Source organism: Lissotriton vulgaris, chromosome 1_1, assembly GCF_964263255.1.
Source record: "Lissotriton vulgaris chromosome 1_1, aLisVul1.2, whole genome shotgun sequence".
In the NCBI taxonomy this organism is placed as follows: domain Eukaryota; kingdom Metazoa; phylum Chordata; class Amphibia; order Caudata; family Salamandridae; genus Lissotriton; species Lissotriton vulgaris.
In genome coordinates this window covers 404,460,591-404,486,844 of record NC_141685.1, presented here as the reverse complement: position 1 = coordinate 404,486,844, position 26,254 = coordinate 404,460,591, and the positions used below count along the sequence as shown (strand labels likewise).

At 51.5% G+C, this 26,254-nt stretch overlaps 1 protein-coding gene across 4 annotated transcripts in view; it reads right to left on the bottom strand.

Annotated features, from left to right (window-relative positions):
- The window catches only part of SSBP3 (single stranded DNA binding protein 3), a 360,221-nt gene that overhangs the window by 144,288 nt on the left and 189,679 nt on the right, over positions 1–26,254 (bottom strand). For all 4 annotated transcript variants that reach the window (XM_086952603.1, XM_086952611.1, XM_086952618.1 and 1 more), the window contains exon 5: positions 25,550–25,639. In XM_086952603.1, the coding sequence (XP_086808729.1) occupies positions 25,550–25,639 (90 nt within the window). The remainder of the gene's footprint in view (positions 1–25,549; positions 25,640–26,254) is intronic.

Here is a 26,254-nt window from a genome sequence, read left to right as displayed (position 1 = left end):
CAGTGTTTAGCATGGCCAACGGTCTATAGGACCCCATAAGTGCGCCATCTCTGCCCGGCTTCAGCAGCGAGACCAAGTTCGCCTCGTTAAGCGAGTCTGGGAGTGCTGACTCTCCCATTGCTGTATTGTACAACTTGAGCAACTCCGGAACCAGCGTGTCTGAGCACGCCTTAAAAAATTCGGCGGGCAGTCCATCCGGGCCAGGTGATTTGCCGTTGGACAGTGCGAAGATGGCCTCGCGTATTTCGTCCGCGGAGAATGGCGCCCCCAGGGCGTCCTGTTGTGGACCCATAAGGGAGGGCAGCGGGATGTCTGACAGGTATTCTGCTATGTAGGCCGCAGTTACTCTCAGTTGCGACTTGTATAGGGCCCGGTAGTGTCCCACAAACGCTTGGTGTATCCTATTTTGGGTGTACACTAGGTCTCCCTCAGCCGTGCGGATGACGGAGACCGGCTCCGTGCGTTCCTCCTGCCTGACTAACCAGGCCAATAGCCTGCCGGGCTTGTCACCGTGCTGGTGCACTCGCGCCGAATGGGCCGCAAAGTTGACGTGCCTCAGCCGTTCCAGTAGCGTTTCGTGTTCCGCCCGGGCCGCCTGCAGCCGGTCACCTGCACCCTCCACCGCCTCCTGCTCCCCGCCGAGTAGGTCCGCCTCCACCCTGCGCAAGCCCTCCTCCAACTTCCACCGTATGCTCCCCTGGGTGCTCAAGCAATGTCCCCGTACCACCACCTTGAATGCGTCCCACTCTACTCTCGGGGAGGATGCTGTATCTGAGTTGTCTTCGAAGTATTGCGCTACGCTGGCCTGCAGGGAATCTCTAAAGGGGGCATCTAGCAGTAATGCAGGTTGCAGTCGCCACGTGGGGATTGGCGGGCGCGGGCGTTCCCAGGCCATGTGCAGTGTATGGGGGTTATGGTCGGAGTGTGTCCTACCCAGGTATTGTGAGTCAGTGATATGGGGCAACATGTCCGCTGACACCATGTATCTGTCGAGGCGAACATGTAATGCATGTGCTCCCGAGAAGTACGAGTACACCCTAGTGTTCGGATTGTGCGCACGCCATGCATCTTTCAGACCCCACTGCGTTGCCCACTGTGTGAGTGCCCTCGTGGCCCCCTGGGGTGTCGCCTCTGGCCTCGGCGGGACCGAACGGTCCAGCACTGGGTCTAGTACCGCGTTATAGTCGCCCCCCAGGATCCATGGGACGCCGTGCCAGGGCGCTAATTTCCCTGAGATACGCGCTAGGAAGGCGCCCTGATCCGTGTTTGGAGCGTAAATGGACGCCAGGACCACTGGTTGCCCGTCTATGCGGCCCTTCACCAAGACATACCTCCCCTCCGCATCTATGTGTACGTCCGACATTACGAAGGGAGTTCCCGGCTTTACCCACAGCAGCGCCCCGCGGGCGTACGAGGAGTATTCAGTGGCATACAGTTGTCCCCTCCATCTCCGCCTCAGCGCTGTCACCTCCACCCCACTCAGGTGTGTTTCCTGCAATAGCGCGACCTGCACGTTCTGCCTCTTCAAGTAGGAGTAGATTTGGTACCTGCGCGCGGGTGTGTGCATACCTCTAATGTTCCACGTGCATATTTTTATGGCAGACATTGCAGCAATATACATTCCCCCCTGACCCTTCCAATAGCAGCGGTATCACCAAAGGCCCCAGCAGTGGCTCCCCCAGCTCTACCGTTCCCACCCCCCACATTACACTCAGCAAAGTTTGGGAAAACATAAGGACAGGGAAAAAAAACAGTAAAGAACAACAACCAACAGCGGGCTAACCCCACTAAAATACCAAAAGGGCAGTGGCGGAACGGGCCACCGTCCATACTCTCAAGAGAGAGGAACATTCTTGCTTTGTTCAAGGGGTAGTGTGTGCTAAGCACAAGTTCGGCAGGATGTATGTATAGTCAGTTTCAGGGGAAGCAGGCCGCTTCCCTGAGCCTTACAATACGGGACAAGAGTGGCCGCCCACTTCGGTCCAATGCTCCAAATCGCCCATCTTGTGTGCGACCAGGCGCAGATGCGCGCTAAAAGACCACCCCCACAACGCCCTCCCAGCCTACCACTTGTGCCATAAGGGCTTTACTCACTGTTCCAGGTGTCCACAGTTCGATCAGCTGGCAGGGGGGGGGGGCCGTGGGGGGTGACCCCAGCAGTGGCGTGCGCCGATTGCGCACCATCGTCCAGGCAACCACTGCCAACCCCTCCCTCGTCATGGCAAGGCCAACGCAGACATCCCCCGTAGGGTCAGTGGATCAGGTCTGATGTTTGCGGCGTGACGATGGGCAGTTCCACCGAGATCTGTGAGTTCGGGATCCCGTATATGGCCTCGTCGTCGTCGCTGGGTACCGGCTGTTGGCCGTCCTCCTGGGCCGTCTCGTGGGAGGATGAGTTGCTTATTTGGGAGACCTTCTGCAGTGCATCGCGTTGTTCTCGGAGCATCTGGTCCTGTGTGGGGGAGAGTCCCGCCCCCTCCTCCGCGTGTTGGGATTGTTGGGTCCTGTGCCTGCGGCGTCGTCGCGGTGCTCGTGGCCTGGTCCTCGTCTCGCCTCCGCGAGAGTGTTTCGGTGCCGTGTCCGTGCCTCCGTCCAGCCACTCGTCGGCCTCCTCGGGTGTGTTGAAGAAGTAAGTGCTGTCCCCCGCCACCACTCTCAGCTTGGCAGGGAATAGCAGGGAGTACTTGAGGCCCGCGGTGCGCAGTCTCCTCTTCACTGCCATGAAGTCGTGCCTCTGGCGCTGCACCTGGATGGTGTAGTCGGGGAAGAACATGATCGACGCGTTGTCTATGCGCACCCCGCCCAATCGCCGTGCCTCACGCAGCACCGTGTCTCTGTCCCTGTAGTTCAGTATCCTGAAGAGCAGCGGCCTCGGGTTGGCGCCGGTGGTATAGGGTCTCGTTGGCACCCGATGTGCGCGCTCCACGACGAAGTGCGGTGACAGCGAGCCTTCGGGCAGAAGTGTCCGTAGCCATTCTTCCACATGTTCGGCCGGGCGGTTCCCTTCCCATTTCTCCGGGACCCCCACAAGTCTAATGTTGTTGCGTCTCGCCCTCCCTTCCGCGTCCTCAGCCCTGTCCTCCAGGAACTCCACTCTGTTCAGGAGGTCCTGTACGTGTCTATCGGTCTGGGTGACTTTGGGCTCGATCTCCTTCACTACGCCTTCCAGGGTCTTGGTGCGGTCGGACAATTTCCTATGGTCATCACGCAGGAGGGTCAGGTCCACTGCGACCCCGTCAATTTTGGACTCCAGGGAGGTTCTGGTTTGCTGGAGGGACTGCTCCATCCGTTCCACCGCTGCCAGCACGCTGTCAAGCCTCGCAGCCAGTTGCTCGGCGGCCATTTTGTGTATCCGCTTGTCCGTCTTCCCCCTCGGCGGGGCCCCTCCGGTCCCGGTGCGGGTCCGCACTCCCCCGGACATGTGCTGGTGGCGCCTGTCCTGCAGGGTCGGCCCCTGGCGTTGCTCCAGTGACGGCGTCCCCCGAAGCGCTGCGTGCCTGGGTTGGGGCCCCGCGAATGCTGGCTAGTCCCTTTGGTTAGGCCGTCAGTGTTGTCCCCTAAGGGGGGGGGTCCTCCAGCGGGCGGCCCTGCGCGGGGGCCTCGGCGCAGGCGGGTGGGTCCCGTCCCCTCCCTCGCCCGTGCTCGTCCCTGGCGGTCCGCGGCCGCGCCGACTGCCCCCCGGGGCGCTAGCGGGTCGCGGCCCGGTCACTCCGCCTCAGTTGTAGTGGGGGCCGGGGGGACCGGCACTGTGTGTGAGTCCGAGGGGTCCAAGCGTCGTGAACGGGTCTGACCACCGGTTCCGGCCCGGGTCACAGCCTCTCGTGTGCCTCGCCGACCTTCAGGCAGTGATTGTCCCCGTGGGGGGGCCCCGCAGGCGGGCCCGGCGTGGGGCACACCGTCGTGTGTCTCCGTCCCAGGGGAGGGCGGTCAGCCTGTCTCCGGCAGTGGTGTGGCGTCCAGGCGAGGGGAGGGTCGGTCTGCTGTGCTGCAGGTCTTGGGGCCGCAGTGCCCGGGCTGTCGCTCCGCGTGGGCTCCTCTATGCTGGCGGGCGCAGGAGGGACTCACCGGGTGGCTCCGATGGCTGTGCTGTGTCTCGGAGAGGGGCCCCCGCTGGTCGGGCCGCCACGTCACCGGCGCCTCTCCGGGGTCGACCTCCACGTCTCGCCTGCCCTAGATGTGCCCTAGGTGTGCCCTCCGGAGGTCCAAGGAGCCGGCCAGCTCGCAGGGCAGCAGTCGCGCGACGGCCGCGATGTGGGGGCCGGGGGCCCACTACCCGCTTGGTCCGGGCCCTCCGCTGTAGTCCCGCTGCGGTTCAAGGCGATCGCCGGGCCACCGGAGGTTGCTCACAGCGCGGCAGCAGCCGGCCAGGGGGCCACGGACAGTGTGGCGTGGCCTACCAGTTAGGGCCTGTGAGCTGGGCCCAAGCCTCGGACTCCCGCAGCCGCCCCGCCGGCCAGGTGTCAGCGGATCCCGCAGGAGGTCCGCAGGATAGGTCGGGGTCAGCCTCGTCGGAGCCCCGAGACAAAAGTCGGCCAGTTTGCCGAGGAGAGCTCCGGGAGGGTCCGCCAGCAGTTTCGGGCGGCTAGGATTAATTTCGGCGGAGAAACGGCTCAGGGAAGGGGAGCTTGGCACGGAGCTCTACCCTAACGCGTCCTCCGCCATTGCGTGCTTAGCCCAGAGATGGAAACCTCATGATTGGTAAATACAGAATATATATGGATTTAAGTGGAAACAGCTTTAATTGAATAAGCAGACCCGCCCATGTGGGCGTTAGCAGAACAGGGCATCATGGACTTACATTGGCTTGGTTGGAAGCGGTCCTGGCAGTCCTCATGCCCACTGGGGAAAGACATTATTTTAGTGAACATTCCAAGCTGAAAAACAGTACCCAACCGGGTTTTGTATGGAACCAATAAAGAGCGACGATGGGCTGCACTACAAAGACCACGATGCCCTGTTCTGCTAACGCCCACATGGGCGGGTCTGCTTATTCAATTAAAGCTGTTTCCACTTAAATCCGCTTTTCTCTGCATTATTGGAATGAGCCAGTGATCAGAGCATTACATGCTCGAAACGCGTTTGGCAGTCACGTTTTGATGACCGGAGGGCTGACTGAGAATCCTAATGCCAGTAGCTGTGTGCGCCTACCTCTTCATGTGCGATATCCTCACTTAGGGCAACTCGTGTTTTTGAGAGACAGACAGAGACAGAGACAGATATATATATAAAACTAAGTCAGGGAATGTGTTCACTATCGTCAATTATAACACTAGTATTAAGCCCATCCTTTAAAGTTAAATATCAATCTCTGTGCAATACTGCAGAGCTGGTTCCTCAAACAGTTCGAAATCTCTTGGCCTCTTTTCTTTCACCTTTTGGTATAGAAACATGCTCTATACCTCGTCCACCACTGGCCTAGAGATGGTAGATCGGAATTCACCCAAACATGGTAATAGTATTCTAGCATTAACTATCACAAGGATTAGACTTTCTGATTTTATTTGAGATCAAGCCGATTATTATTAATACCTTATATAACAAGTGGGCGAGAAGAGGGAATTTGATTTGGAAGCATAATAATAAAGGCTTATGAAATACAGACTGTCGAGGGCAGACTATGAACATATGCAAAACATTAGCTTCTTCCTGGTGGCATCTTGGGACAGAGAGCGGTACAAGTCAGACACTCTACACCAATCTCAGAGTGTACTAAAAACGAAACAATGTTTTAGAGTTGTACATTTTTTATATCAGCTGTAAACAGAGGAGAGGCTGATATCAACATTTTGGGGCCGATTCTGATCTCGGTCGGAAGCGCTCCGAATCAGGTTCGGGATTAGCGGGTCGGATTCGGAAGCCGAATTTCCGTCCGGTTCGTACACGGGTCCGGACGACGAAGTACGATGCGAACAAGCGCGAAATCTCCAGCCGAATCGTTTCCAGGTCCGAACCGCTCTGTAAGTCTCTACCGTAAGCTAACCGCTGCGTGCAATGGAGGTGAATTCCGACCGAGCCAGTACGATGCTCGATTCGGACAGCCAGAATGAGTCGGAGCTTCCGGCTCGCGATAGCTCCTGGAGCTGGTCTTTGGGGGTCCGCATCGGACCCCCTGGTACCCGCAGCCTTACGGCTCGGACACAGGGGGAGACCCATGGGTCTCCCCAACACAGGAATGTACGGTGTGGATGGCACTGACGCGTACACACTGTAGGGGGTGCACTTGTCCGGAGCATACCCATTCAGTCAATGGGAGCCCATGTACGCGTTGTACGACCGGCTCCCATTGACTTCAACGAGTCCGACAGCATACAGCCGCATCGTGCTCGGTCAGACTCCAGGAGTCCGGATCGGTCTGAAAACACCCCGGATCCGGCTTGGTCGGATTGATTTCCGAATCGGCCCCTTAATTTAATCGGTCAACAGCCGATATGGTCGGTACATAAAGTCATCTTCTTTGATATCACAAACGATTGCATAATACACCCTCAGAGTTTGTTCTGAATTAACAAAAATCAGCAATTGTCATGGCAACTTAAATTCTTCTTGCAACTGTAAATGTGACGAGAGCTATCTTTAACTAACTTCCCAAATAAATTAACCTCAGATCATTGCAACAGCTAAGTGTACTTGTCCTGACAGATTTGTGGCAGGGATGCTATGCACCATAATGGAGAGTTAGAATTTTAAGGTGTTGTATGAAATAATTGCGCGCCCATCGTTCCCCAAGTTGGATTGTGAATTTTACTGTCTTGAAACTGACATTTTGTAAAAGCTAGATTAGAAAAAGGGTAAAAATAATGCCTTGGCTTTGCTGTCCAAGCACTCATTGATGGTGTTTTAAAGTTACCCTTGACAAGCATACCCATAAGTCTGATCATGGCCCAAAAAAAGATTTAAAATTGGGTAAACCCGACCTGCTTCTTTGGCTAGGAAGGTTCAACAATTCCTATGTTCTCTTTGGGAGTTTATAACTCCAGGTGAAACTAGATAGGGCTAAATCAATTCTGTGAGACCAAACGCTTTATCACAAATAGCCAGTATAGACCTAAACAAATATATTTTTTAAAATAGCAAATACCGCCATCTTTATAACATAACAAATTCCTACAGGACTAAAACGCAGATGGTCTTACAATTTTAGATTGGACTTTTTCCAAAAATAGGTAGTTGCTGGTTTCAACTATATTATTACGGTACGCGTGCAAGGTTAACCCCCCAAGCATTTTACATAAACAGTATTTCACTAATCATTCTTGTTACAAAATATATTAGCTAGGGTTTCGGCTTTATTTTTTTTTTAATGATAACCAAATATATATAAATGTAATGTAAATGTAAATATAAATTCATACTTGTATAGCGCACTACTCACCCGCAAGGGTCTCAAGGCGCTTGTACGAATACCGCTGAGGAACCCGTCCTGGCTTTCCCTGTAAGGCGTCCACTCCTGGGCACCCCCAGGGTGAAGGCCAGGCATCCTTAGCGTTATGGGGGCCGTTGTGGAGATTAAGCAAGCTTTTGCCCAGAGTTGCAGAGTGGGACTCTATGATTAGAATAGGCACAGAGGCGAGAATTATCAGGGCCGTGGAATTTTGAGCCCAAGACCCGCCGAGGCGGGGAATTGAACCCTGGTCCCGGGCTAGACCTCTGCATCAGGGTCTACCGCTCTAACCACTGAGCCACACTTCTCCACTAGCCCCCAAATCAGTCGCTTGCCTTTCTATTTCCCAAATCGCTTTTGCTGCATCTAGAATAAAAAATTGCTACATCATCTACAGAAGGAAATACTTTAGCATAAGATAATTGGGGAGATTCTATTTTCAGTTATTATTTTGCGTAAGAACAGCTCTAATTACAGTGTAAATACACTTGTAAAGTGTAGAGGACGCATCCATAGCCGACAGTGCGGTATGAGTAGGATACATGAGGACATCATGCCCAGGAGGGATTTGAGGATAAGGACTGAAAGTCTTCTTCGAAACCACCGATGCGGCTAGAGACAAGCTTGCGTTTTCTCCCCTGAGACGGGAAAGCCTTAGCCTCCTTTGTATCTAGTGTCGCTCCGAGGAAAGTAATGACTCGAGAGGGATGCAAGGTGGATTTTTCCCAATTGAGTGTAAGACCCATGTTTTGGAAGAGATTGAGACAGGCGTTGGAGGATTTGGTTGCGCCTGACAAGTATGGTGCCTTCACCAGCCAGTCGTCCAAATACTGGAAGACTTGATGCCCGTGTTGTCTGAGGAATGCTGCCACCGGGGAAAGACATTTGGTAAAAATCAGCGGTGCAGACTTGAGGCCAAAAGGGAGGACACAGAACTGATAGTGTTGGCCAGCCACTGCAAATCTTAGGAATTTCCTGTGACTCTTGTGGATTGGGACGTGAAAGTATGCGTCCTGCAGGTCCAAGGACGTCATGAAATCTCCCTCCTCCAGTAGGCCCAATATTTCTTGAATCGTGACCATGCGGAACGATTGCTTCTTTAAGAATGTGTTGAGCACCCTGAGGTCTAGAATGGGCTTCCATTTCCTTTCCTTCTTTTGAATGAGGAAGAAGCGGTAGTAAAATCCTCTCCCCTTGAGAGCTGACGGTACTCGCTCTATTGCCCCTTTCCGAAGCATGATCGAGATTTCCTGAAGAAGCAATCGCAGGTTCTTGTGAGGCATAGGGCGAGGAGGGGTTGTTGGAGGGATAATTTCGAACTCTAGAGAATGTCCAAATAGAATTAACTGTAGGACCCACCGGTCCGTTGTTATCCTCCTCCAGTTGTTGAGGAAATGGGTCAGTTTTCCTCCAATTTGTAAAGAAGTAGATGAGGGATGGACTGGCTGTAGTAATAGGTCATTGGCGTCCGCCAGCGGCGTTCCGTTGGGTCTTTCCTCTAAAGTTGGACTTTTCAAAGGAGGACTGCCTGTTCTCTTGTAGGCGCGGTTGGTATTTTGACTTGCAGCGGCCATAAGAATATGAGGATCTATTTTGATAAGTGCCTCTGAAAGAGGATTGTCCTCTACCTCTGTTCCCTCGAAAGGACTGGTTTTTAAATTGCAGCGTGCCAAGTGCTCTCGCTGTATCCGTGTCCTTTTTTGTCGTTTGTAGCGCTTCATCAATCTTTGCGCCAAACAGTTGTTGTCCATCATATGGCATGTCTAGGATTTTAGACTGTACTTCCTGTCTGAATGAGGTAGACTTGAGCCACCCCTGCCTTCGTAATACAGCTGCTCCTGCTAGTTGTCTGAAAACAGTCATTGCAACATCCAGAGTACAGTCTAATAATTCAGAGGCCGACGGCTGACCTTCTAGGAGCAGAGCTTGAACCTCCTCCTTCGTGACGTCCAGCAATTCAGACAGATACGGAGCAATGCTGCCCATAATTGTCTATTATATCTTCCTAGGAGCGCCATAGAATTTGCCACCTTTATCGTCATTGCAGGTGTGGTTGAGAATCGTTTTCCTTTTCCGATGTTATCCAGCTTCCTGCCCTCCTTATCTGGCGGGGCTGTTACCGGTGAAGATGGATTCCTGGAATTTTTCTGCGCTGCCTGTGTAACCACAGAGTCTGGTTTGGGGTGCCCTGTAAAACAGGCTGGGGCTGATGCTGGGGCCCTATATTTCTTGTCTAGTCTTGGAACCGCCGTAGAAACTGAGGCTGGTGTCTGCATCAATTGTAGGCCTTCTTTCCAGATGTATTCAATGATGGGAATAGATTTGGTTGCCTTCCTAAGTGGCTCCTTAAAATCGTAAAGGAAACAATCTGTTTCCTGAGACTCCATCGTTATGTGGAACCTTTTGGCCGCTCTTTCCATCATACTGTGGAATCCTCCCATGTCCGCCGGTGGTGAACCTGATGTTGTTGGCTCCAGGGACGCTGGAGAAGAAATTATATAATCATCTCTGTCATCATGATTGGAAAGTACATCTTGGATCCCCCCCTTCCTCATGAGGTTCTTCCTCATCTTCAGATGATGGCGGGTCCTGTGCTTGCTCCCTTTCCTGATGAAGCACTAAAGGTGTTGGTGGTCTGGACCGTGGAGACGCAGCTGCCCTTGCTGCTGGAGGAATCTGCCTATCCGCTGGAGCCGAGGACTCAGTAAATCTTTGCTTATAGTCCTCGATTAAGAACCTTAAATCAGACACAGTGGAGGCTGGTAAACATACCATGGGTGTAATCAGAGTCTGAACCTGTGCCTGAACATTATGCTTCTGGGTAATTTCAACGTCATTGTCCTCTTCATCCGTACTTTGGAATTTGACCACTAGATGAGCCGGACTGGTAGCCTGCGTGCTATCCTCCTCATCCGACTCCTCATCTTGTAGGAGACGAGCCGGTGGTAATCTTTTCACCCTACTTGGGGATGTGAATTCAGGTGTAATTTCCATTGAAGGACTCGTCGACGATAGGATTCTAGACTATTTATAGTCTACAGAGCGAGGGTCTTGTGTCTGTCCCATCGACGGTGGAATCGTCGGAGACTGTTTCCATTGTGACGTCGATGATGTCATCGTCGACGGTGCCGCTGACGACGGTATGCCCATCGTTGCTTTCGTTGTCTATGTTGACGTCGACGATGACTTTGCCGACGATACTCTCGTCGATGACACTGTGGACGGAATCTTTCTTGTTGACGAGGATGACTTAGTCGACGGTACACTCGTCGACGAGGATGACTTCATCGACAGTACACTAGTAGACGACTTTGATTTCGCCGACTGTACACTCGTCGACGACGATTTCGCCGACTGGACACTCGTCGACGATGAGGACTTTGTCGACGGTACAGGTGCCGACGGCGCTGTTCTCGTCGCCGACACGGACGACAACGCGGTCGTCGACGATGATGATTTTTTGATGACATTGATGGACGACAAAGGCTTATCCGCCGTCGACGAAGGTGTAGTTGTCGATGACGAAAACGCCGACGATGCCGACGTTGTCGATTCGGTCGTCGAGACAGACTTGAGAGACAGTTTTCCTTTGCGCAGATGAGGGCGTTGACGATGTCGTCGACGACGGCGCAGGCTTTTTGAAGGTGTGAACCTCCTTCTCAGACGCTGAAGACTTGACCTCTGAATACTTTTTTGCGGTCTTCTTTGGAGGAGCGTCTGTAGGGCTAGGGGAAGCCACCCTTGGCCTTTTTAAAGACAGTTGTGAGGAGACCGAAGAGTGCTCATCCTCCTCCGAAGACTCCAGATTGTCCCTGGTCTTGAGCCTGTTCAGCCAGAGTAAAAGACGTCCTTCCCTGTCTTTCAGTGTTTTTGTAGAAAAAGTTCTACAAATTTTGCAGTCTTTTGCTGAATGGTCCGGATACAGGCAATACAAACATGTCTTGTGCCGATCTTCAACATGTAACCTCTTTTTTCCACAAATACATTCTCTGAAGAGACCCCTCTTCTTCTGAACATCAGCCATAATCAGTTGTGAAGAAAATAATCCAAATCTGTGAAGAAATAAGCTGTAGTTAGGAAACCTGAGGAGAACTCAGGTGGAGACTCCCTTAGCACAACGTGCGGTAGAAAATCTGAGAGACTGAGGCTCCTGACAGGAAGGTTCTAGAGGGAGGTGTTATCTGATTGGCTCTCTTCTAGAGTTTAGTCCTTTTTACAAAAGGACATAGATAGGCTACTAGGGTGAGACCCTTAGGCCTACTTCTCTCTATGTATGTCTATAGGACATTACTTTTCTATGTACCGGAGACACCCGTCTCGACGACGGGGAATGATTCAGGCATGTGAATCTATGAAAGACACCCATAATGCTGGATAACCACAGACACCTTGCCTTTTCTGAATATTCCCCAGGTGTTTGACTGAATCTGGAAAACTCAAAAGCAATACTCCTGTGCGCAAGGCGGTCGCATTGTGAGGCTCTGCCTTGATGTTGTTCTATTTTGAACTTACAACTGGAGCCACATTAAGACGCCACTCATGCTCGCTGATGTCAGTTTTTTTCATAGGCTTATTTGAGCCTTCAGACGCAGAGCTCATCTGCAAATTGGTATGACCAGTGTGCAAAAAAAAACCTTTTCACAGAACAGGAAGTAGTGTGTGGCAGGAATCTGCACCAGAAAGAGCATTACCGAGGGTAAGTAACTTTATTTTCTGATGGATACTTCCAACCGCAGACTTCACACCTGGTGAATAGATACCAAAACAGTATCTTCGCATGCTGTGGTTCTGTGGAATGGCTCAGATCAAAAAGTCCTGCAAGACTAATCAGACAACATGCCCATCCCGACAGAATTGACTATCAAGGAAATAGTGCTTCTGGAACGTGTGCACTGAAGCCCATGCAGCAGCCTGACGGATATCCAGGCAGGCGCTCCGTGTGCCAGTGCAAAGGCGCTGACTCGGCTTGAGTGGAATGAGCCCTCAATCCTTCAGGTTGCAGTTTCTTAGCCAACATTTTGCAGATTTTAATGCTTGATACTATCCACCTAGATATGGTTCTCCTCTGAACTGCCTTGCCATTCTGTGCTCCTGAGAAGCCTTCAAATGGCTAAATCATCCACTTCTTCAGGGTGGTTGTGTGCCAGAAAAGACACACTAAACTGGTTTTGAAGCTGTGGTTGCTGGAGAAGAGGTGGACTGAGCTGTGTTGTCCCACATGCCCTTAGCATTGCCTTTGGGAAATGCAAACTCCACTTGGAAAGGCCTGGGAAGTATGCTAATCTTCTGGCATAACTCCGGAATCAGCAAAATAGATGGGGAAATTGTCGGACGGATGTGGAGAGACCCAAGTAGCAAGGTTCGGCCCCCTTAATAGTTCCAGGGCGAAATCATCCGCCATCTCACCAACAAGACAAGAGCCCTAAAAAGGCATATCTATCAAGGATGTTTGGACAGCCTCTGAGAAGCCTGTCGACCTCATCAAAGTGTGGCGCCAAAGCATCACACTTGTGCCAACAGCCTGACCCAAGCAATTGGTCGTGTTCAGACATCCCAGCCATGCTGCATGGTATGAGCTTAAGACGCCCATAGGTTGCCTGGCAACACCGATAAGATCCGACCGACCATCATCCATAGTGCACTGAGGTATTTACCAAGAAGACAGCTAGCATTTACTCAACATAGGGCAAGGCTTGCAGAAGAAAATGTGATTGCCAAAAGGTTCCTTACAGTTAAATTTGCAGTCGGAAAGAGTCATAGGAAAGGAGTTAGGATTGGCTTTACCAGTGGATGCCTGAACCACCAAGCTCTCTGGTTTGGATTTTGCGCGAGTAGTTCTGGGTCATCTGGAGCTAGTATATGACTGCGACCGAAGGACAACATTATAGTTTTGCCCAAGAGCACATCTGTAAGGGCCTCATTTAAGGGCAGGAAAGGTTCTGTGGGAGACTGACCAGGCTGAAATATCTCCTTAAGATAGTTGGTTTTAACCTCAGTAGTGACAGTTGCAGCTCAAGGACTTCTGCAGCCCTTCTAATCGCAACAGAAAAAGATGCTCTCTCTCCAATGGCAGGATCAGGGGGAGGGACTAATCTAATGTCTGGGGACATGTCTAAGCCACCGGCTTCCGGTTATTTCTCATAACAATTGCCTTCATCATGCTGGGATACAAATTCACCCCAGTCATCACTGTATTTCTGACTTTAGACAGTCAAGAGTCAGAAAGTTGGTGTCATGCATTTGAGCAGCCGCTCAGTTAAGGTACCAAAGGGTTTGAAGCATTGCCTCGTCAGAGACGAGTTTGGCTCAAAAACTGAGACCAACATAGGGTATGGCCATGCCGGCGATGTGAAAAGAACTGACAGAGTGTGACGCCATTACTGAAGTCGGCACATAACACAATGACTGCGCTGAGGGCTAACCCTGTCTAGTCTTAAAGTAAGAATATTTTTTTCTTTCTTCCAGAGAACACCACAAGGGCCAGCCAACATGTGTTTCGTTGTTGGGGTAATAACCCTCGACTTCTTCAGGGCTGTATGGCTGTCCAACTGGCAGTTCTATGCCTAGTATCCGGTTATACTTCAGACCAGGCTAGGTCTTTCCAATTAAATAATAGTGTATCCAAAAGAATGTAATTCGCTAATCTTATAAACGTTAAAGTTCTTGATTCACAGCGAGGTTAGGATCAGCAGATTCACTTCAGATCTCGATGAATTCTCAGCCCGGTGTCTTGCCTAAAGAAGACGTACTAATTTTAGACATACAAAACACACACCACTTATGGATTGTGACGTAAACGCTGCCACAATTTTGTGAACTAAGAATTTTAAAGTTTATAAGATTGGCGAATTACATTCTTTTGGATACAAGATTATTTAATTGGAAAGACCTGGCCTTGTTGGAAGTAGAACCGGATGCTAGACATAGAACTGCCAGTTGGGTAGCCATATAGCCCTGAAGAAGTCGAGGGTTATTACCCCAACGACGAAACACGTGTTGGCAGGACCTTGTGATGTTCTCTGTAATAAATAAAAAAAAATTCTCACTTAAAGACTAGACTGGTTTTGATTTCAACCTTGGATCAGACTTCCAAACTACACGCATGCGTGTGCACAGGATTGGACTTTATGTATTTAACCCCTTCCATTCTCATTATGAGCTCAGCTCGTCATGCAGCACAGTGCTCCTGTGCTCATGACGAGCTGAGCTCGTCATGACCACACCAGTTTTCATTGCTGTCCAGCACAGCAGGGGAAACTCTCAAGCAGCGATGTGGTTAAGACCCTTTAGTCCCAATCAGAGGGTTTTAGGGGTTTTACCCTCACCTGTTGCACCGTTAGATTTTATGTGTTAATCCACAATACGATACACTGCAGGCGCCGTATTTCCTATGCAAATTAATACCCCCTTTTGGTCAAATATCAAGATTGGAAAGATCTTGTAACAGACAAAAGTAGTAGAGTAGCAGTAGAAGCATATGACGTTGCTAACTATATGTAATAGTGTAATACTAGCAACTATTCACATCAGTGTGGGAAAGGAGGTGCGGTCCTGAAACCTGGTTATCAGTGAGCTCTGAGGCCAGCAGTGCAAACGAGAGCCCTCCCCATCTCAAACCCTAAATATTGATGCCCTTCAGTGTTGCCCTCTGTATACTGGTCCACCTCAGTCCTCCACCTCTCTGAATCATGCAGCTTCTCTTTGCGCTTAGTCTTCCCGCTACCAGCACCATGGGACCTGCTCCAAGTGTTCCAGGCCTTCGTCCACCCAAGATCCGACAGGCCATCCGCCACTTACTGTCCCTCTCCATCTGCTTTATTTTTAGCGCTGGTATGAAACAAGGAATTCTGGCAAGCAAAGCATTAGCGTAGGAGAGGCCGTGAGTGGTTTTAAAGCACTAACCTAGTTTTTAGCTTTCCATACTAACTTGGAGAAGCAGCAGAGGATGGCTCAAGGAGCCTGGAATGTCTCCATGTGTAGATACACGATAAGGAGATAGCCACTGCCCTGAAAATGGTTTTGCATGAAGTGGTTTGAAAATCTTATGTTCTGTTTTACACCTGCAAGAAAAGAAGCTATTAATAAAAAATAAAGTGGATGGCACAAGCAGCGTTGGGTGCTGGATTCATACCCTTGTGTAGTATAAGAATAAAACACCGAAAATAATGATAAAAAAAAACACTACATCATCACGGTGTTGTGCCTCCATTAAGGCACCCTAGGGTCTGTTCTCTTTATATGGTGGTGTAACCCCGCACAATTTACTTACCTTCGGTAACGATATATCTGTAAGAAACAGTAGTTCGTGTTAGATTCCTTACCTTAGAATATCCCCAGGTGTCAGACTGGATCCGGAAAGTTTTGCGTAGCAGTACCCTTGCGCGTTGATAGGCGTCGTCCGCGACTCCGCATCAGTCGTCGGCGTCGTTAGCGCCGTGATGACGTCGGAGTACTTAGACGCAGCCCCACCAGAGGCTCCCTCTTAGCCAGAGAATAACAGGCCTTAATGCACAAAACGACCCATCGAGAAATGGTGCGTTTGTGCACTGCCCGTCCCTTCTTAGCACCCACGTAAACAACAAAGAGCTGGTCGTCCACCCGGAACTGGCATGTGCAGTCCAAATAAAATGAGAGCGCACGTATTGGATCCAGACGGTGGAGCCTCTCTTCCTCTTTTGAGGGATGCGGAGGCGGAAAGAAGGTGGGCAAGGTGATGGACTGCCCGATGTGGAAGGCTGTAACAACCTTGGGCAAGAAAGAGGGACGTGTTTTTAAGACAACTTTGTCCGGATGGACAGAAAGGAAAGGAGACTTAGAAGAAAGAGCCTGGAGCTCGTTCACCCTCCTGGCAGAGGTGATGGCAACCAGGAATGCAGTGTTAAGAGTAAGAAGACAGAGGACAATTGTGAAGAGGCTCAATCGGAGCGCACATCAAATAAGTTAGAACAAGGTTCAAGTCCCACTGAGTCATCATGAAAGGAATAGGGAGAAACATGTGTGTGATGCCCTTTAAGAATCTATTTACAACAGGGGACTTGAAAAGAAAAGGCTGATCAGGAAGCCTTAAGAAGGCTGAAATGGCAGAGAGGTAGCCTTTGATAGTGCCCAGAGCAGAGCCCTGCTGGGCAAGTGAAAGAAGAAAGTGGAGAACCTCTGAAAGAGGGGCAGAAAGGGGATCCACAGCCTTTGCTGTGCACCATGCCACAAATCTGTTCCACCTGCAGGCGTATACCATTTTTGTGGAGGGGCGCCTGGCTGCCACAATGACATCACAGACTTCAGGAGGCAAGTCAAATGGCCTCAACTGCCGCCGCTCAATCTCCACACATGGAGGTGGAGGCTGGACAGGTTCGGGTGGAGGACCGTCCCCAGCTGCTGCGACAGAAGGTCCTCCTGAAGAGGCAGATGAATCGGGGGATCGACTGACAGGCTGAGTAGCTCGGGATACCAGTATCTTCGTGCCCAGTCCGGAGCAACAAGGATGACTTGGGCCCGGTTGCGCCTGATCTTTTTCAGCACTCTGGCAAGAAGTGGTATAGGCGGAAAGGCGAACAACAGAACGCAACTCCACTTGCGACGAAAAGCATCGCCGAGCGAGTGCCGTCTTGGAAATTCCAACGAGCAGAACTGATGACATTGCGCGTTCTCTTCTATGGCGAATAGATCTAACCAAGGCTCTCCCCACTGCCGAACGAGAGCTTGCGCCATGTCAGATTTCAGACGCCATTCGTGATCCATCATGCACCGACGGCTGAGTTTGTCCGCCCTGGCGTTCAGGGAACCTGCCAGCTGTTGAACCACCAGGGTGATGCTCTGGTGTTCTAGCCATTGCCAGAGGCGCAGAGCCTCCTGGCAAAGGGTCCACGACCCCACCCCGCCCTGTTTGTTGCCGTAACACATGGCGGTGGTGTTGTCCGTGAACACCTGCACCACACTTCCCCGGACAGAGGGAAGGAATGCCTTCAGTGCAAGCCGGATCGCCCGCAGCTCCAGAAGGTTGATGTGGAACCGGGACTCCGCCAGAGACCAGAGGCCTCTGATCTCCGCCTCTCCTATGTGGCCACCCCAGCCCAGGAGGGACGCATCCATCACAACTACGTGCTCCGGTTGGGGTAGGGAGAGGGATCTGCTGCTGACCCAATCGCGGTCCGTGAGCCACCACTGTAACTGTCTCGCAGTGCCCTCCGAGATCAGGACATGGTCGGACAGGTTGCCCTGATGCTGGGTCAACTAAAACTTCAGGTCTCACTGCAGAGCCCGCATCCGCCACCTGGTTTGATGCACCAGAAGGATGCAGGAGGCCATCAGAAGCCGCAGTATCACGGCACGGGCCATCTTTGGACTATCTCGCCGTGCCAGAGCCTCGGGCCTCCTGCAGGCACTGCACTGGCTTCCTGTCTGGAAGCGGATTATTTTTAAGACCTTGACTCTGGCGCATAAAGCTCTGCATGCCTCCGGAGCGAAATACCTCCAAAAAAGGCTGGCCTTCTACCATCCAGCCAGGTCCTTGAGGTCAGAATCCTTGTTCCTTGCTGCAGTGCCTCGTGTTAAGAGGGCACGCATTGGAGGCCGTTCTTTTAGACTGCTGGCGCCCCAGTTGTGGAATACGTTGCCAGTGGCCTTGCGCAGTACTTCAAACTTGTTGGCCTTTAGGAAGGGGCTTAAGACCTGGCTTTTCACTTCTTAGTTTTTTCCTGGGCTTTTTTTCTCCATTTTCTGTCTTTTATCTGTTCTTTTCTTGTTATGTTATGAGATAGGTGTGCAAATCAAAGCGCCGGGACACTCTTCCAGTAGCCGTGCGCTATACAAAACCAAGTATAACATAACATAACATATCAACCTGACCGAGACCCGGGATAAAGGCTGAAAGATCGGAATCAGAGCCTGAATGAGGATAAACCCGAAACTGCGCCGAATCCAGAGCCACTCCGATGAAGAGGAGCTTCTGAGAGTGACACTGGTGTGACTTCGGCATATTGATGGAAAACCCCAGCAGGTGCAGGAGGTCGGCAGTAGTCTGGAGGTGGCTGACGACTGACAACCAGTCGTCGAGATAGGGGAAGACTGACACCCCTAATCTGCGAAGATGAGCTGCGACCACCGCCATCACTTTTGTGAACACCCGTGGGGCGCTGGTGAGACCAAAGGGGAGAAAGGTGAACTGAAAGTGCTCATGACCTACCGTGAACCGCAGGTAACGCCGGCGGGCCGGCAAGACGGGGATGGCTATTTAGCTATCAGCGATTTTTTAATGAAAATGAAAAACTGAATAAAGGACAGAAAACTGAAGACACAAAGTCTCTTGCCTGTGTATTTGTTGGGAAAACAATTGTGATACTGTTACATGTGATTTGACAAATGTTGATATATCACTTTACTATCTATCCTAAACTGTGGATTTAATTCTGAAGGATGCTGTCCATTTTTCAAAGTCTAGTATGCCAAGGAAGTAGGGTTTTCCTTACTTTCTTTGTTAGGTCCGTATAGGGATACGTTCCTGGTTCTAGCACCTTCTTTTTGGACATAGACACGGTACTTAAATAGTGGTGCAAACGTTTTGCCTTAATCCCTATAAATTTTCTTTATGTGGAAATAGGCGTCCTGCAAGTCCAATGCTACCATCCAGTCTTCGGTGTCCAGGGCTGCTAAGACCTCAGCCAAAGTCAGCATCTTAAACTTCTCCTTCCGGAGGAAGCCGTTGACGTTCCACAGGTCCAAGATATTTCGTAGGCCCCCTTTGCCCTTCTAGGGAACCAGAAAGTGGTGGGAATAGCAAACACACCCTACTTCTGGCCCAGGAACGTGCTTGATGGCCCCCTTGGACAAGAGGGACGATACTTCCTCTTGCAGAAGTTGCAAGTGATCCCCCGACAGGCGGTGGTACTGCGGTGGCATGGCTGGAGGGGTCGCCTCGAAGGGGAGGGAGTAGCCCCTTCAGACGATTTGCAGCACCCACCTGTCCGAAGTGATGTGGCGCCAGTCGAGGAGGTGATGGAGGACCCTGCCCCCCATTGGCGTCAAATGGGCCTGAAAGCTCGGACTAGGAGGGCTTTGAGGCAGATGCTGCGGGGGTGGATGTGGGCTGGCCTCGCTGTTGTCCCGTGGCCCGCCCGCCGCTGCGCTGGATGTTAGTCTGCGGCCCGTGGCTGGCAGGACGTGAAGGGGTGCCCCTTCCTTGGCCACGAAAGGAGCGAAAGGAAGAAGATGGCGGACGCTGACCCGACAGGCCCAAGTACTTGGCCGTAGCCCTGGAGTCCTTGAAGAGTTCAAGCGCATGATCTCCCTTGCCACCAAAAAGGTGGCTGCCATCGAACGGCATGTCCATGAGGGTGTTCTGGACATCAGCCGAGAAGGTGGCGGACCTCAGCCAGGCGTGGCGGCGAACCGCCACCGTCGTTGACATCGCCCTGCCCAGCGAGTCCGTGGTATCCAGCCCACATCGAATGGAATACCGCGCTGTGTCTGGCTCCTCCGCAAGGGCTTGAGTGAGCTTTGCCTGGGCCCCCTCCGGGCACTCCGGCAGCACGTCCGCAACTGTATCCCACAGAGAGTGGGTGTAATGGCCCAAAAGGCAAGCGGTGTTGACTGACCGCAACCCCAAACTGAGGGAGGAGAACAGTTTCTTGACAAACTGTTCATACCTTTTGGATTCCCGATCTGGAGCTGCAGTCGGGAATGCGGACTGGGAAGTAGAGGCCTGGATAACCAGGCTCTCTGGGGTGGGGTGGGTGAAAAGAAAACTAGGGTCGCCCGGAGCCGGGCGGTGGCGACGTTCCTATCTACAGGGGAAACTGTAGCGGGCCTGGACCAGGTGCCCAACAGGACGTCCATGAGAGCCTCATTAAATGGCAGTAGAGGCTCCGGAGAGCCTGCCTGCGGTTTAAGGACCTCAGTGAAGATGTTAGACCTCACAGTCGCGACGGGGAGCTCAAGAGCCAAGGCCTTGGCCGCCCTCGTCCGCACCACACTATAAGCAGCCCCCTCCTCCATAGCCACGGTAGGAGGGGAGACAAAGCCAGTGTCAGGTGAAGTGTCAAGATCACTGGCTTCCCCTAGCTAGTCAGTCCAGTCTGAAATGATTGACACGCCCTTGTCAGAGGGTCCTCAGCCCCCTCCCAGTCACCCTCGCCCTCCATCTCCTGAAAATCAGGTGCAAAGGATGAAGCCGGCGCCGAGCGACGCGGCGTCGAGCAACGCCGGTCCGACGCGGGATCCGGACCGAGGGAAGAACCAGGGACCGGGGGAGACACCCTAGGGGTCGACGCCGGCGGGGTCATAAGGTCGACCAGCAGCGACCCGGATCCGGATCCAACGGGGCCCTACGGTGCCGGGCCAAAGTCGCTGACTGCGCCGAAGCACCCGGCGGGCCGAAGCTCCCGGCCCGCTTGGGCTCCCAGCCGGGACCGTGGGGCCCGTAAGCGCCGCGGAACTGACGGAGGAGAGAGCGACCTCATGGTTATGAGGAAGAGATAGATCTCCTCCGGCGTCTCGTTCGGCCCAGGGACCGGTGGGTGTGGAGCAGGCCTCAACGCCTGCAGCTCACTGCGGAGCCGCGTGGGCGGTGTCGCCCGAACCCCCAGCCGCATTGGGCAAGCTTTGGGGGGAGTCGGAGGAGCGATGTTGCCTCTTCGACTTCTTGTGCCTCTTACCTGAGGACTTGGAGCCCGACGAATGGTGACGACTCGCCGAGCTTCGACGACTGTGGCCCCGCGACCGGTCCCCCTCCTGGACCGGGACCATGCGTGGCGCGGGCCGACTGCCGGATCTCGAGGCGCTTACGGGACCGCTCCCGCCTAGCCTTCGACGTCAGAGCCTGGCAGTCTGGGCACGACTTGTCGTCATGGTCCAAGGCAATAGAGGCACCGGCGGTGGGGATCGGTAACTGACATCAGTCGGTGGAAATCGGTACAGGGCTTGAACCCGGGCATCTCTACCGGCACCGAGAGTCGTAAAGACATGAAGAGGGATCAAAAAGGATCCAAAAAAGTTTAGTCAAAAAGTGACTACAGTACTGCTTTTTCCGGATCTGCGCTTGCCGGCGCTAAAAAAAGAACTGACGTCAGCATGCGAGGGCCGCATCGAAGTAGTCAGATGACGTCATCACAGCACCGCCGCCGACGGACGCAGAGCGGCGGACGACGCCTACTGACGCACAAGGGTACTGCTACGCAAAACTTTCCGGATCCAGTCTGACGCCTGGGGATATTCTAAGGTAAGGAATCTAACACTAAACTGTTTCTTTCAGTTATGAAACTTACAGGATAATGCAACATACAGTTGGGTAGACTCTACCCCATGTATCCTTTCCAGGCAGGCGCCAAGAAGCAGCTAGCAGGATTAAGAGGAGCAGGCAACGCGCTGGCAGGGCACCCACTTCTCTTGTATTTTGGATACATGTGCTGGAAAACAAGAACGAAGCGTTCTGCAGCCAAATGGTGTCCGGGTTTAAATAGCCACGAAAGTAAAGGGGAAACGGTAAAAACAAAATATCATGGCTGCTTGTCCACTATCACTCCAGGCGCAATGCCTGCTTCTTTCATGAAGGGTGGGTTTCATCAGGAAGCGCTTGGCTTGCCGCAATCTGCTTTGTTACAAACCTGCCGTGGTGTGTAAACAGCAGCAGAGCGGGAGCTGAACTGTATGTTTGCTAACACAAAGCTGTGTCACTGAGCAAACACTCCGTGTCTACCTGGCACCCTCGGCGCCACCATCTTGTGGAAGTCAAGAGCCTGGCGGGCACGTGCTTGCTAGCGTTAATTGCCACGTGCCAAACCTAAATTGTGAGAGCAGAACTTCACTAAGAAGTTGGTAATTCTGTATTTCAGTTGAGATGTTGGCCTCCCAAATCCTGCGCGCACCCACACTAACCGTTTCCCAGACTTTCTGAATGTGATCCATTTTTCCTCTCGGAGGGCCAATCCCAACAAAGATCCCATTTCAACGGTTGGCTGGCTGCGATGACGTCACTGCTGGTTATGATGACATCACCCTTCTTCCCGCCCTTAGCCGGGCGGTGGCGGTTTCAGAACGCGTCTACAAGGGGGCATTTGTCTTTTAACTATCTGCATAAGCCAGGACAGCGCCCCCCTGCGGAAGACCTCGGACATGACGATTCAGTCCGCCCACTGCAAGCTAACAGAAAATGTCAAATATTGAACCACCAGCTAGTAAGCTAACGGACCATGTGCCCTGGCAATCTTCGCATTTTTTCTGCCTTACAAGACAATGCCGGCCATTACCAGGAAGTAATTCTAAAAATAGTGTGATGGATGGTTGATGACGTCATTTACGGTCATTTCGACAACGTAGCCTTCCTAGAATCGTAGCCACCGTTGAGTCACTGCTTCGCCACACAATGTATCGTCTCTGGTCCTCCTCCCGTGTACTCGCGAAACCCTCACTGAAGCCCCCAGCGCTTTCCAGGTCCCCTGCCCTGAAGGAAAACACGTTCATCAGGCAGCGCCAATGAATCGCCTCAAGGCGCCTGCCGGTAGGACTGCGTGTGAGTAATACTTAAAAGAGGTTAGGGTCAAGCTTGGGATGCTGAAGAGAGCCTGGGAAGGGACATAAGCTAGGGTAATGGGACAGCGAGTCGTCCACCCACCCCCTCAGCCAGTTGAAATGGAAAGCCAGGTGAAGAACTTAACATAATTCGTTCGTTAGTTAGTGCGAACTCCGAGAAGGAAGTGTGTACACCATCACGGTTCACGTGCACCACTATAAACTCACGGACTGCTGAGGAGAGGCCAGTCCTAATGATAAATATGCAGATGTGTGAACGGACGAGTCAGCAAGGTGCTCGCTCCAGCGTGGGAAAAGAGGCCGCCAATCCAACCCGTCAAAGCAGCTGCGGAATCCCACACAGGAGGGCGCCCCGGCACCCATGCAAATAAAAGATGTTCTTGTCAGATGAAGGCACCGCGCTAAACTACAGCAGGTAAAATCCCTTTTCCCCACTCTGACCTGCTACGCCCCCTTTGCCCAGGTTCCCCCGGCACAAGGCTCTGTACCCTCCCAGGTAAAAAAAAAAAATCGAGGGATGTGGGCACAGATCCCCAGAGCTCCTAAGCAAGGCACCTGGGGTAAGGCAAAGTTACTAAAGACACTATCTACTACCGGACAAAGGAGCATGACAAAAAGAGGCCAAAGGGGATCTTACATGCACATCATCTTGCACAAAGCGTATGGTAGGACCCTCATGCATCACACCACTCATGGAAACCTTCCACCAGCAGGAAGGCACGGTCTTGGAAGTCACAACTTCCAGATTCCAGACCAAACTCCAAGAAGGATAACATATTTCTGTGTCCCTAGCAAGGCAGGACTGCTACAGTGCCACACAAGCGGCCTTTACGGGCCACACACACAAAGGGCACTGCACGCTCCAGTTGACTGGACCCAAATAAGTTGCTACGAGTGAAAGGGGGCAGACTATGCTTTCAGAGAATCTGGTCCATGGTGTTGTGCACAACAAATCAATAGATACGACATTGAAAGACATGCAGCCAATGGTCCCAAGCGGGCCACAGACAAGTGTGGTTTCTCAGGCTCTTCAAATAAGTATAAAAGGAAGGTCAAGTGCCCTGCGCTCCCCCTTTACCCCTTTTCTAACCACTGGCCAGATGTGCCAAGCTTACCTAGTGCATAACGAGAATGTTTGTAATATTTAAGAAATCTTGAGTTAATTCGCTTGTCCCCAACTCCACAACACAGTCAACAGCAACATTCAGATTTGCGAAAGAAAACCATAGTGTGCCATGAGCGTGTCTAAATAATTCAAAATACTCCGAAATCTCCCTCTTTGCCACCGCAACGAGTGCCTCAGTAATATACACATGCCGCCCACGCACACACACCGCCTCGGGAGGTGCACTTTGCTCTTGCTGTTCATGCAAACAAAAGATAGTGCAAATAAATACACACATTGAGGCGATAAAAAAAAAGGTGAAAGATCGGCTAGCTATCACAAGCAGACAGTTTGCTTCCACTTCCAGGGAGCCAGCGGTGTAGTGTGAGAGTGGAGCAGCCCTGCCCAATGGTCGTCCCCCATCCCAGAGCATTCATCTCTCTCCTACACTGCACCTTTATCAGCTTTTGTGGCGAATACCCTACACGTAAGTGTGTCGGACTGAAGACACTTCTATAGTGCTCCAAGGACCCAATACTTCATGTGAAGGCACAGCCTTCTCATTCTGTAAGGCGTTCTGACTGGGTGGTTTTCTTAACTTTTTGTTCAGAAGCCTCTTGCAGCTGCGCTGTACCTGGCAGCGCAGCGGAGAAACTCCACAGAATCGCACTAAGGTCTGGACCTGCCTTGCTGTCTTCCCCATGTGCCCACAGCCTTCTGACAAAAATGCGGCCAAACCAGTGCATATCCATTGAGGATCAATAGTTAACAATTAATGCTTTTATCGACATCAGAAGGTGTGAGGGTGCCAATGTTAGTGGGTCTATGTGCACATACAGTTTAAATCCAACCATGAAATCCTTTATACGACGCCAACTGTCAGGGCAGCATATTCCATTGTCCAAGAGAGGAAAATGCGACTCCAAATACTTTGCATACTTTTTCCATCCTTCCTGACCCCAACCGAGACCTTACTTTGAACAACAGCATGTTCGACACAAACTTAAACACACTCTCAAGCTAAACACTTCACATAGTCTTTAATAACTTCCTTAATCAAACACCACCAAACTCCACCAACAAAGGGCAGGTCCAGAGCAGCATGGTGCGGTACCCAGATGGAGAAAGCGCTACGGTGCCATAAAAATTAAACTAAGTGCTATACAACAACCATCATCATTCTACACAACATTGAGTGCAACATGGCTGTTTAGAGGTACAGCACTTCCATTAAAAGTCTTCAATTTGAGCATTTTCTTCTATGCTGTAAAATTAAACAAAGCAGTCTAGCTAGGGTTCAAACGAGTGACATTCTTTTGTACGAACAGAAGTTGCTCCAAATAACTTTCTACCGTTCTCCCTTCGAATAGATAAGGTTTGTTTTCATCCATGTTCTCTAGAATTCCTAAAACAACGTTTGGCCGACAACTAGTCACATGGTGCGCCAAGTCAATAAGAGACTAAAGCTAACATGCACTGTACCACAAACTTAAAAGCCATGAGATATGAATGGAAAGATTGCTGAAAAGTTTGAGTCTTACCTGAAAGAAACCTGGAGGGATCGGACCTCCCGGCATCCCATCGTTGGGGGGAATGTTTCCAAGCACTGGACTGGGGGCAGCAGCTGCACTCTGCAAGTAACCAAAGCAACACGTGAGGGAGGGCCATGAAATCTACGTTACATATCATGCACGTTCTGCTCAATGATCAATCCCTTCTTACTCAGACTCCACCCCTCTGTAATAGGCAGAGTATATGTACCACCACGTAAAGGCCATCGGGATACAAGGCATTCACCGAAACTCAAGTTGCAGACCTGCTCTCTCGCAGGTCACACAAACGTGCTAGTTACACCCCCTTTTCCTTAAAAAACGCTGCTATCACCTATCCCCTATGCCCTCACCCTCAAGAAGCCACACCCTATGGTCAACGTTTTGGGTTGAGTATCTCATGAGCTCAGATTGCAGAGGCCTGGTCCAAACTTTGAACATTCCTATGTGGCCCTTTTCCATAATACGGATTTTCAGCAAAGGTCTTCAACAACTCTTCATTAAGTGAGTCCAATGGAGGTCAAATCACCTTAAATGCATTTACACAAGAGGTCCTTAAATTAACAAACTTACATTCCTGATTATCTGCTGTAGATGAAACCCTAAATCGGAATCTAAACAGTCCATATAAAGAAAAAATATTTATTTATTTTGCATTCAAACTTGGGGGTTAGTTTTAGGAGTGGAACAGTCTCG